This window comes from Coccinella septempunctata, chromosome 4, assembly GCF_907165205.1.
Source record: "Coccinella septempunctata chromosome 4, icCocSept1.1, whole genome shotgun sequence".
Lineage (NCBI taxonomy): Eukaryota > Metazoa > Arthropoda > Insecta > Coleoptera > Coccinellidae > Coccinella > Coccinella septempunctata.
The window spans coordinates 22,446,034-22,458,622 of NC_058192.1; the positions used below are offsets into that span (position 1 = coordinate 22,446,034).

Sequence of the window (12,589 nt, forward strand, 5' to 3'; positions counted from 1 at the left end):
CTATAAATTCCTCTCCGTTTGTTGTTAAATAAGTTTTTCATCATAATATATTTATCTGATACAATATTTAAATCCTAAATCAAACTATAATTACATAGAGTGCAATTCTCTAACTTGCTCCAAATTTAGTTAATTGAAATGCATTGATAATTTTTTGAAATGGCAATCCTTATTTTTTTATGCATATTCTCAGAGTATATATCTAGTACAACATACGCCTCAATTATGCAATTCATTTCTATTGTTAAAAATCTTTTCAACGTTAATTTTAGTATCTCTACTAAAACTAACGTCAACTAACTAAAATAATTTGAGTAGACTAAATGGAATGTCGAGAGGTAATGTCTATCATTTTTAGTAAAATAAAAAGTTGATTAAAAATAAATAAGGAGATAAGCATTGTATTGCGCGAAGGTTGAGCACCCTGAAAATTTCAAGGTCCTAGATCTTTTTCTTCAGAAGATAAAGTGTTTTAGGGCCCTACGGATGGTTATAAGTTATAATTGAAGCTGAGTTGCTGAGTATTGATAGTTTGAGACCGTTTTCAGGTAAAATTTCATGAATAACAAATATCTGGAGAAAACGGTGAGTCACTCATTCTTAAGAAGTACAGGGTTTCTTTCCACTTATGCCCGGCAACCAAGCATTTAAATGCAAACCATAGACCTATTACATAATAAGTCTATGATGTAAACCATTCAGGAATTATTGACTTTGGAAAAACGAATTTGAGTAGATAATAGATTATAAAGTGAGAAAAAAAGTTGCGGAATTATGGTCGGTATTAAAAATAAACACTGAAAATTAGACCAATTAGATACTTATTAAACTATGCAGTAAAAAATAATATTTTTGTAGGGTGATTCATTCACTCTCAATTTGAGTATTTCTCTAATTCAAATCCTCTTTAGAGATATATTAATATTTCTGATATGTGACTGAAATTAATGTATTTCTGATCTGTAATTGACACTTCAAAAGTTATTTGTGATTTTTTGTGACCAGATATTGAGCTTCATTTGGGCTTTCGAGGCCTACTGGGCGAATCAACATTTGGAAAATATGCTTGCTGTCCAGGTCCAGAGACAGTTATCCAGAGATTGAACCAGAGTTCAATAAATAAGTACTGTGAATCAGATATGGAAGTTTTATCCATTTTATCACAAACATTCGGAAAATATGCTTGCTGCCCAGGTCCAGAGACAGTTATCCAGAGATTGAACCAGAGTTCAATAAATAAGTACTGTGAATCAGATATGGAAGTTTTATCCATTTTATCACATTTGACATCAAGTATTTATTGAACAGTAGACAACATGCATGGATATATTTTCGGAATTTAGATTTCAAATCTCCTTAAGGTAATTTTAAATTGAATTGTATATAAAAGCACCAAAAGTAAAACGGTTGTTCAGTAATAAGTTGCGTATGTTCGAAAGTTTTTCGGATGATTCTTCTCATGGTCATTTGTATGATGCCTGTTCTTCAGTTGAAAAACCTCAACTTCATTTGTTCATGCAACAGACGAAACAAAAAAATATTGTTCACAAAGAGGCACTACAATGATAAAAACGATGTACCAAATTCAAAATATGCATTAAATTAGGTATAAATATGTACCAATAAAGTACTTCAATAAAAAGTTTCAAATAGTTTTTTTCACTTCTGATACCATTATAATAATTTTTTCAACTCTCATTTTACTTCCAGTTACTGAACAGACAACGTCTGCCAGGTCACCTACTACTACTATCTATATGTCATATGTATATGACATGTCCATATGTCAATGTCCCTTTCAATTTTGGGGACTACCATTCTTCAGCACATCTATCGATGATGAGACTTCTCAGGAATAAGAATACAGGTGTTTCAATTCAATAATTTATTTGTCAAAATCATAATCACCCAGAAAGAGAGGCTAGAGCAGCGGATGATATTCTTTTCGGATATTGAGGACCTTTTTCTTCATATTCTTCCCCTAGAAACGCTACAGCTGATTCTAGACTTGTAACAACAGCGGTCAGTTCCGGTGGTTTTCGAACTAGAAATCCATTTTCATTTGCTTCGTAATCAATCCTGTGAGTTTGTCCCTTATCGTCCACGTAAGAATAAGATCCACTTACGTGGAGAATGTTGCTCTCACCATCATTGATTTTGGAACCTTTGGCATACACTCCATTTTCCGTTCTTGTTATTCCATTACTCGTTGAATACCTGCAAAAACAAAAAAAAATACTAGCAATTTGAAGGGGGGGGGCACCTTTCATGTTGCCTGTTATAATATACAGGGTGACCTAAAGAACTACGTCTACGTGGAGATAGAGGACTTCAAATAACTAAATGAGGATTAGAGTTTCGAATATACTTTTTGTTGAACGCATTACTGACGATTACCAATACATTCACTTTTCGTTCAGTAGCATTCAGAGATTATAAAGCTAGGAAGATAGGAAACGAAGCGACTAAAGTGATGGGAGGCACCATCTCATGTTTCAAATGTGTTATTGAGATCCTAGGACTGGTTAAAACATATTTGGGGCCATTTGGGAAACATAGAATTTTGTAATATTTCAGATGGCCATTTTGATCGAAGAGTTTTTGATTCTCGTATGGCTTTCATTTATCTAGCCCCTTCTACACTTTTCAAATTCAAATTGGCGCTTATCAAAATCAAAATGACATTAGTCATAATCAAATTGAGAACATCAATTTCAAACTGGCATCAATCAAAAGCAAATTGACATTAATCAAGTTCAAAATGGCATTTACCAATTTCAAATTAACAATAAACAAAATAAAATTGAAGCTGTAAAATTCGAACATCAAAGTTCGAATGGAACTGAATCAGTTGATAACGTAGATCAACACACCTTTCCAGCTACTTTTCTCTGATTCTCTGTCTTTTCCCTTAAAAAGTTGTGAGTTTTTCCGGTTGCAACATATCGAAAGTATTACTAAGTGTCTCAAAGCTTTGCATAGTTTGCAAAATGAAATGAAAAATATTCAAACAACAGTGAACGGTAGGTAATAAACTTTGATTCTCTGTTTTGTATCTATACGAAATGGTATAGAGAATGCAGATATTGGAGAATATCGTTCATGTTAATATTGACAAGGTTATGGTTGTTGATTGTTGCAAAATTCATTGCTCATATCCAAAGATTCATTGCTTCTGCAGTGGATATGCAAGATATAAAATTTTTTGAGAAAATTTGTTATTCTCAAATGGTTTTGATTAATTATGATGTTATTTACTGTGTATACCATTCAATAAAATTTTTTCATTAATACATTATTTTATTCCAATGAAGAATTCAAATTCAGAATTGCCAATTTGATTTTGTTTATTGTGAATTTGTAATTGATAAATGCCAATTTGAAAATGATTAATGCCAATTTGCTTCTGATTAATTCCAGTTTGAAATTGATATTGTCAATTTGATTTTGACTAATGTCATTTTGATTTTCATTAGCGTCAATTTGAACTGAAGGTATATACCTTTTCAATACATAATGAAAAAAATTTTATTGAATGATATCCACAGTAAATATCGTCATGATTAATTAAAACTATTCGAGAATAACGAATTTTCTCAAAAAATTTATATATTGCATAACGAATGTAGAAAAAATTAATATTTGGATATGAGCGATAAATTTTGCACAATTAACAACCGTTACCTTGCCAATATTATTTTGAACGATATTCTCTAATTTCTGTAAATTCTGGATTCTACCATTTCGTTTCATTTACGGAACAGAGACAGAAGATCGTGAGTTTTTTAATAAGTTATCATAAAAAGAGACGATTTCAGACTCGTGTTTCAGAATCAACGTTTATTACTGTTCGCTGTTCTTTGGATACCTATTAACTATTTCATCTCGCAGAGTATGCAAAGATTTGAGAGACTCCGAATACATATACTTAGTGAAACTTTTCGATATGTTAACATCAGAAAACTCATAATTTTTGAACGAAAGACAGAGAAAAAGAGCTGTGTTGATCTGTGTGATCAAATGATTCGGTTCCATTCGAAGGTTGATGTTCGATTTTTACAATTGCAATTTTATTTTGTTTAATATCAATTTGAAATTGAGAAATGCCAATTTGAAATTGATAAATGCCAATTTGAAATTGATAAATGCCAATTTCAACTTGATTAATGCCAATTTTCTTCTGATTAATGCCAGTTTGAAATTGATATTGCCAATTTGATTTTGACTAATGACATTTTGATTTTGATTAGCCAATTTGAACTTGAAAAGGTATAGTTGCTGATTATTGAATTTTGGTCTATTTTCTTGATTGAAATCTCAAAATGTCGTTCGAAAATTATTGCATGATGAAAAACTATGAATCAAATGAAGTGAATTATCAGAAATTTTGTTTTTTACTCTACTACGGAAAATGGAAATTTATGTATTGAAACTCGCACCATGTGACATTCATTGATTTTTATTCTCAGTTCTGAGTGGTCCGAACTGGATAAAATTTTCCAGGGCGGAAATATTTGGGAAAGACTTATCTTAAGAAAATACTACACCATGTGCAGTGAACATTCACCTGTAAGTCGATTGAGAACTCTTCATACAAGGAAATTGTTGTATGCAGGAAGTATCCCTTCCCTTGCTTGAAGAGCATATTTAGAGGAAATTATTATTAATAAATGTCCTTTCAATGATTCTCAATTGCCCCTCCTTCAAATTTATTTGGTTTTGGGAATCGACCTCACTGTCAAAACGCTGATCGGGCAGTCAAAGTTTTGTGAAACCTGCTGAGTCTTTTGTTCACTCATTATTCAATTTAGTTATATATTGTGTCATAAAGAAACCACTTTTGTACCTCTGTAAGGTTTTTTATTGTAATATTTCATGAAATTAGAAACAGGAATGGTAAAATTCATGGAAAACTAACCATAATTTTGTGCTTACAATTTTTATCTACAGTTTTTGCGAATGAACTTCTTCCCCAGAATACTGTCCAACCTCCACTACTCCCGGTTATATCGCAAACAGCCTACTACTTTCTTATTCCAAATGGAACATTAAGTATGTCTTTGTTTTGGCATAAGATTGCTAATTTGAACTCAATGGTTCATGGGTCATTGAGATTCTTATGAAAAAAATATGGGAAAACGGAACAAGTTCTGGAATATTTCTGCTGAGAAGAACCATTTTCAATTTTGTCAATATGTAGGTATAATATTTTATAATACTCATTGCTGTATGGATCCGGTGTTTTTGAGAATATAATCAAGTTGGAAAATTGAATTAATCAATTTTCCATTTACATGAATGATATTTTTCATTATTTCAGTCAATTCTATTTGAATGAAAAAGGAGGTTAAACGAACCCTATACCTAAAACTGAAACTTTCTACATTATCAGGAAAATCCGAAATTGGAGAAAACGGCTTCAAACAAATAGTCTGTGACTTCCGGTTTACACAGAAGAAAACTGGAATCATAATTCTGATATTCAATGAATTGTTTATGGATTCTCAATAATCCCAATAAACAGCTGATCAAGTAGGTACAATATTAAATATTATCTACAATCGACTATATTTTATATAATATAGTTCAATAGATAAAAGGTACATTTCATTGAATGTCAAAATTATTTACTAGAACATCGAATTCAAGTTTTTTGTTTCCGGTAGTCACAAACTAATCAAGCTGTTCGAAATTGCTGTTTTCCGTATTTCAAGAACAAGGGAAGTATGACCTCTGATTGGTCACCATTTACTTCTTAACAAAAATAATATTTCCATTAAAATCATTATACTCACTCGAAAAAGTAACCATTTTCTGTCAGTTTATAATCATAACTGGTTATAGTTGCATCGGCATCTTTCTTGGTTGGAGCACCCAATACAATAACGTTCGACGTCAATATAAAAAATAGCTGTAATGTCTTTGATTCAGATAACAACTTACTTCTGCATGCATTAAATATATCGACATGATGACTATTGACGAGAAACCTAATCGGTTTTTACGGAATAAACTCACCTTCGAAAGACGCTTCATCATTCTATTCTTCTCCAATCGCACTACTAAAACTTCTCTGAAGATGAACTAACGGACAACTAATAACAGAACGCATAATTATGTAGGCCTTGATGGATCAATGCGAGATTTGATAGAAATGTGGACCACTGAGAGGCCAACTTCGAAAATTAGGATATTAATCGAGAAGGACCTTTTGATATTTATTGTCTTATCCAATACATAATGAACATCTGACATTTCAGCTTCAATAATTGAATAATGATTGATGAATTATATTATGTAAGAGACGATTGTTCATTTGATATTATAAGTATAAGGTAATAATAGATGGTATCGATTTCATGCCGAAGAATTAAAACCCAAACAATGATTTTTTCGAACAGTTTGAATTGCGATAATCATTATTTCCCAGGACACAAACTATGTCACTACTCATTCACTACTTTTCTATCGATTCTGATTCTTATATTTATGAATCAAAGAAGGTAGAATGGTGTAATTAGATAAAACGAGAATAAAGAATAAACAAGTTGAAATGACGTTTTTCATGCACTACTCCCTTTTCGAAAAAATACAACATAGAGTATACAATGACAATTTCGATTTCGCTTATAATGAATCCATCATCTTTTTGATATCTTCATCGCAAAAGTGCTCTTGACACACAAATTGATTCGGAGTCGATTCTTGAAGTGAGGTTTTTTCCAATTTCCTCTCAAAAATGCTCTCGGAAATTTTACCTCTTCTCCTTTTCTTTCCGATGCCAAAACACTCTTACAATAGCGCACGCTTCAACATTTCACCATGGTCACATGTTGTTCTCTTATCAAAAATCGAAAATAATAATATTCATATTAATTGTCACCAGGAAAACTCAGCCAACTTCAACTAGTTTAAATAATAATTTCGCCATCAAGTGATGGCCAGCGCTCCTGATGGCGAAAACATGAACTATACCATATTGGTACATATTTTAGGGGACAAAAACTCTATGGTCTCAAAGCAGCGATCGTTCTCCTTCTCTCTACTCTCCATAGTTTTTCTCCTCGTATTTTGGACGCATAGAGCATAGAGAGCAACAATATAAGCCATTAATATTAATGTTTAGGTTGTCCGCATCGCCCTTTTCGATTTAGCATAAGATTAACACAGGAAAAGAAACTTTTTTTCTTGTGGTTCTTATAACCTACAAGAATATATTGCATTGCAATATCCTTTCTATATTTTGTAGAGAATTTAACGCTCTACAAGAAAGGTCTGATGTCATTTTTCGATAAATGAACCCAGTCGACAATTATTCTAGGTCAAAGTTTAATTTACCATCAATTTAGTCATTTTTCTGAATGACTCGCCAAAATATTATGTTTTTAGGAAAAAACATTTCACCAAATATAAATTAGACATCTGAAGACTATTACCCATTATCTGTTATATAGTAAAGATAGAAGGGGTACTTGAAACGAATTATCAATTACAGTTAACTCTTTTGAAAATTCTGCTTTTTGAAAATTATCATCAATTGTTAGATTGGAATAATTTTTTTACTCAGAGAACTTAGAAATAAACTTTCAGTTTATTTTAAAGTATTAAAAAAAACGACTAAATTATGGGTAAATTGAACTTTGACCTTGAATAACTAAATTCACTTATCGAAAAATGATATCAATTTATTTTGTAGAGCGTTTTATTCTCTACAAAACATAGAGGGGATATTGGAATGCCATTCATCGTTCATAAGTTATAGAAGTCAGAAGAATAAAAAAAAAATTTCCTGTGTTATTCTTATGAAAAATCCAAAAGTGCGATGCGGACAACGCAATATTGAGGGCTCATATTTTCAGAGGTCTATTTTGGCATTCAAATGAAACTTTTGAGCGTGGTCCGGAGAAATAATACTTTTTTGGTTTTTTTTAAACGCCCTACTGCCTACTGTATACTGATGGTCGACTTCGTGAACTATATTCTGTTGAACTTTCAACGGAATAAGTTGAAACTTTTAACCCCGTACTCATAAAAAATTAGATAAATTAGATAGCGAATCGAGGTTGTGAATGAAACGTTCTGAAATCTGCTCTGAAACATTTTGTTTCCTATTGAAAATATAAATAAAAAAGTGAATAGACACTATCGTTAGCCTCATTAAGTCTAGGTATATCATTATAAAGGAAATAATATGAATATTCATGAAAAAGCTTGTACGAGCAGGTAGAAGAAATAGTTTAAACTGTCGTCCAATATAATTTTATCCATGGGTGAGACACTCAAGATTTAGGACCCTCCAAGAGAAGCTAAAGCTGCTGAGGATATTCCCATTTGTTGTTCGCTCTCATAAACATCTTCGGAATTCGATTGACTATAGCCTCGCACTGGTGGCGCCGGATACGATGGTTCTTTTCTCGAGATGTTATATCCATTTTCGTCGGCTACATAATCAACTAAAAATATATTGTTATCATTATCGATGTAAGAATAATATCCAGTTATCCTTATGATTTGATCCTCGTCATTCTTACTATTCGGATCATTGACTAAAACTGCACTTTCCTGCCGTGTGATCCCGTTGCTAGTTGTGTAACTGAAAAAATAAACTGAAATAATACAACCTAAAAAGAAGTCCAGTATAGAAGGAAATAATGTAAATATGATCTAACATGTCCAATGTCATAAACAATAATAGTAATCAGCAATCAAGCGGCCTTCCTATTCAAAACAGGACGGAAACGATTGGAATTTTCTTTCCTGCCCATTTATGTGAAAATACACAACTCTTCAATGTGACGATATAATAGATAATAGATTCCTTTCGCACAAATTTTTGCGCAAAATCTTCTATACTTATATGCTAGTCATACAATTATACAAGTCTACGAGTATGGAAGTCAAACTATACGTATATAGTCTTTCCTGGGATCGACACCTCGAGGCCGTGATCAATAAGGGCCAGAGGGCTCTATTCACGTGCCAGTGGATGGTCGGAAGTACAATGAGTTAAAACCTAAACTGACGAACTGGATTTACAAATCCATTGTTCGGTCAATCGTTAGCTATGCAGCTCTCATTTGGTGGCCAAAAGCAAAACTAGCGTCGGGACAATTAGCTCTAGAAAAACTACAAAGAACAGCGTGCCTGTCAATCACAGGAGCATCTCGCTCCTGTCCAAGTGCCCAACTGCTGCCATGCAGGTCATCTTGGACCTGCCTTCTCTAGCTATTTTTCTAGAAGGCGAGGCGGCCAGGTAGACTCTCTGGGAAGCAAGGGAGCGAGAACTGAAAACTGACGACTACTCGGGACACCTTCACATTCTAAATGAATGTAAAGAGCTGCAGGACGTAGTTACAGATAACCTTCCTCTGAGACGCGAGTTCCAGACAAACTTTATCACGACATTCTCAAGTCACGACCAATGGGCTAATATCCTTGTTTATATATGTCTATAAACAAGGCTAATAAGGAAGTAGTAGTCTTCCCTAGAGGGTCGATGGTATTTTATACCGATGCGCGATGGCTCGAAAATCGAAGACGGATGAGAGGGAGCCGGTCCCTCAATTCAATTAGCCATACCAATGGGTCTATGTCCTTCGGCGTTTCATTTAGAGACCCTTGCAGGCAGAACGAAATTACCGGAAAACGAAAATATACATCGTTTCTGACAGCAGAGTAGCCCTATTAGCACTTGACTCTCCACTTATCAAGTCAAAGTTAGTCTGGGAATGCAAAATGTCACTCACTCTATACATAGTACCTATATATAGTGAGAAGGGGTTACAGTTTACTGCGACCTTAATGTCTATTGTACCCCCTAACAGAGTTGTTCTCATCGCGCCCTTTACAGCCGCCTTCCAGTACCAGTTATCAGGAAGCTCAGCTAAAACGTGTCTTGATATTACGTCACCGCCTATCTGCTTCCATAAGTTTTCACATAGTACAGACCGGTCACCGGTTCTTTCTAGTACAATAGTTTTTTTTTTTGATGATACCTATTCTTTAACTTAGTCAGCAAGCGAATTATGGCTACCTTTGAATGTAGTGTACTGAGAAGATGCAATGGTCTTGAATAGTGTTTCATCGCTAAAATTTACGTCTCAAGTTAGACCACATCTAGAGTCATGATAAATCATAACTTGAGAATTCTTGAGATGTAACAGTTATGGGCTGAGATGAAATTTTCAACCTCTTGTGAACCAGGCAAACATAACTCGCATAGTTTTTCTATCGGCTAACCCATATCAGTAAAAAAAAGCGTATATTCCATGCATCAGATTACATTTATTCATGATTCTCTACATGAATCAGAAAGTGTGAAGTAAGGTACTTCTGCCAATTTGGTATCTCAATGCATCCCTAGGGTTATAATAATAATAATAATAATAAGGTTTATTCAATTCCTACAATTATTGTGATACAACATAAGGGAATAAGTCAATTAATCTCAATGATTACTCCTTACAAGATTTCTGTGAGTTTTACTTTACAAGATTCAAATTATTCTGGTAAATTGTATGGTTCAATGTTCAGCAAAAATTTCATCAATTGGTTTTTCAATATATTAATATTTTTCATCAAATGAAACTGTTTAGGTAACGCATTGTAAATCTTCATGCACATGTATTTTGCATTGTTCTGTACTAGTGTCAGTTGTTGCCTGGGGTATATGTAAGGGTCAATTCTCCTAGTATGGTTGTTGTTCTCAAACTGTTTAAACAGTTCACTGTGGCTTTGTAGGAAGATAACACACTTCAACACATATATTGCTGTCAACGTCAATATTTTATTTCTTCTGAAAACACCTCTGCAAGTCTCACTGTATTTCATTCTATACATAACTCTGATTGCTCGCATTTGTGTTTGAAATATTCTGTTCAAAGATGTACAATTTTCCCAGTAAATAATGCCATATGATAGGGTTGACTGAAAGTTGGATTTGTATAAGAGCTTCAGTGTATCTTGTTGGACGTGGTATTTCATTACATTGAGGGTATATATTATGGTGTTGAGTTTACTGTTCAGGTTTTCTATTATTTTATTTCAGGGATATGTGTTCAGGTATAGTATATCTACTTCTGTCAGTGTGGAATATGGCAAACTCCATTGTTGATGTTAAGTTTGAGTTTGTTTGAGATGCACCATTTCTCCACTTCTTTCATGATTGATTCACAATTATGTGTCACTCTTTGAAGGCTTCTTGCGATTGTAAAAGCACTTATATCATCAGCATAAATAGTAGTGTTAAAATTGATGTCGTGGTTATTTGTTTTTATTTCATCTGGTAGATCGTTGATATAGGCAATGAATAGCAATGGACCCAATATGCTTCCCTGTATAACTCCCATTACGATTTGTTCCTCCTCAGATAAGTATGTGCGATTCTCAGTTGATATAATTACTTTCTATGCTCTATTTTTCAGGTAGCTCTCGATCAATTTCGATTGGTTGTTGCGAATTCCGCATTGTTCTAGCTTTTTGAGCAGTCTGGTATGGTCTACGCAGTCAAAAGCTTTTGACATGTCCAGAAACAGTGCAGCTGATATATTTCCACAATCTAGTCCATCAAATATCATTTGCGTCAGTTCGTACATTGCTGTTTCAGTACTTTTACCGTTTACAAAACCGTGTTGATGCCTTGAGAAGATCTTATGCTTCTTAAAAAACGAGATTAATCGTTTCCAACTTTACCGTTTAGAACCTGAAAAAGATACTACCGTTCAATGTAATATATTCCTTTTATATAGTGTCTAACACTCTAACACACTTGCCTTTTTCCACTTGAGTTAGGTTGCAGAAAATATACAGGAGGCCGTGGGGCAAACTGGCATAAATTACATTATTGTCTTCTTTATATGTACCTCAAAGTGTTCAGGTCAGGATTGAAGTCGCATGAAGTAATTGAAAATATAATGGGTTTCTTGTTGACTGAGGTCGGTAAATCTTTCAGATGATGATTAAGGAAGGTGGTTTATTTAAAAAAAAATGTAACGGTATAGCCTCGTTTGAAGGAAAGCTGAGAGAGAAATAGAGTAAAATGCTTGATTCATAAGAAACTGAATAATTGGTCCCTTATATACTTTTGGCAGCAATATCAACTTATCGCTCAAAATAATACTAACAATAACTTACAAAAAATTATATCCATCCTCCTTCAGCTGAAAGTGATAACCTAGTATTGTAGCATCTCATCTCAAGTGAAATCTAAAAATGCAATAATTAATATTCAGAAACATCCATGAAACTCTTATGAATATCGAAGCAGAAAATCTCCCATAATTTGAATGACATTGATATTAATAGCAACAACTGTTATTATCCAAATATTTTTAATCGAACTAGCAAATACACATTCGGGTTGCCAATTGTAGATACTTCTATCGAACAAGAGTAGATGAAGATCATGGTTTCTTATTTCACTGGCTCAGAGCAACACAACTCGATGCAAGGCAGCAAGGAAAAGGCGAAACCTAATCAAATTGTTATAGAAATTGAATATCTGGAAATAAGCCACAAAATTTTTGTGGTTTAGTCATATTTAAATCGCCGCTAGCAAAGCAGTAAAGGCCTTGATATGATGTAGATAAAA

General features: G+C 33.4%; 2 protein-coding genes across 3 annotated transcripts; both read right to left on the bottom strand.

Annotated features, from left to right (window-relative positions):
• Positions 1-1,892: 1,892 nt before the first annotated feature.
• On the bottom strand, positions 1,893-6,113 carry LOC123312292 (cuticle protein CP14.6-like). 2 transcript variants are annotated; one of them, XM_044896649.1, is made up of 3 exons: positions 6,019-6,113; positions 5,796-5,911; positions 1,893-2,217 (listed from the first exon to the last, which is right to left on the bottom strand). In XM_044896649.1, exons 1-3 carry the CDS (start codon positions 6,037-6,039, stop codon positions 1,905-1,907), a joined length of 450 nt encoding a protein of 149 aa, XP_044752584.1. In that variant the 5' UTR covers positions 6,040-6,113; the 3' UTR covers positions 1,893-1,904. The 2 variants fall into 2 exon arrangements, with proteins under 2 accessions (XP_044752584.1, XP_044752583.1); XM_044896648.1 differs by having other exon boundaries at positions 5,796-5,920; positions 6,019-6,063.
• Positions 6,114-8,281: 2,168 nt separating this feature from the next.
• On the bottom strand, positions 8,282-11,348 carry LOC123310907. Its single transcript, XM_044894598.1, has 2 exons — positions 11,174-11,348; positions 8,282-8,621 (listed from the first exon to the last, which is right to left on the bottom strand). Exons 1-2 carry the CDS (start codon positions 11,346-11,348, stop codon positions 8,287-8,289), a joined length of 510 nt encoding a protein of 169 aa, XP_044750533.1. The 3' UTR covers positions 8,282-8,286.
• Positions 11,349-12,589: the final 1,241 nt, after the last annotated feature.

What these genes read in the sequence shown, in the direction of transcription:
- LOC123312292 (XM_044896648.1), bottom strand. Translation starts at nt 6,039, where the DNA reads ATGATGAAGCGTCTTTCGAAG. An exon ending in TGATGAAGCGTCTTTCGAAG is followed by an intron (nt 5,921 to 6,018) that starts GTGAGTTTATTC and finishes TCTGAATCAAAG; the next exon opens with ACATTACAGCTATTTTTTAT. An exon ending in GAAAATGGTTACTTTTTCGA is followed by an intron (nt 2,218 to 5,795) that starts GTGAGTATAATG and finishes TTGTTTTTGCAG; the next exon opens with GTATTCAACGAGTAATGGAA.
- LOC123310907 (XM_044894598.1), bottom strand. Translation starts at nt 11,348, where the DNA reads ATGGGAGTTATACAGGGAAGCATATTGGGTCCATTGCTATTCATTGCC. An exon ending in TCAAAGAGTGACACATAATT is followed by an intron (nt 8,622 to 11,173) that starts GTGAATCAATCA and finishes ACTTCTTTTTAG; the next exon opens with GTTGTATTATTTCAGTTTAT.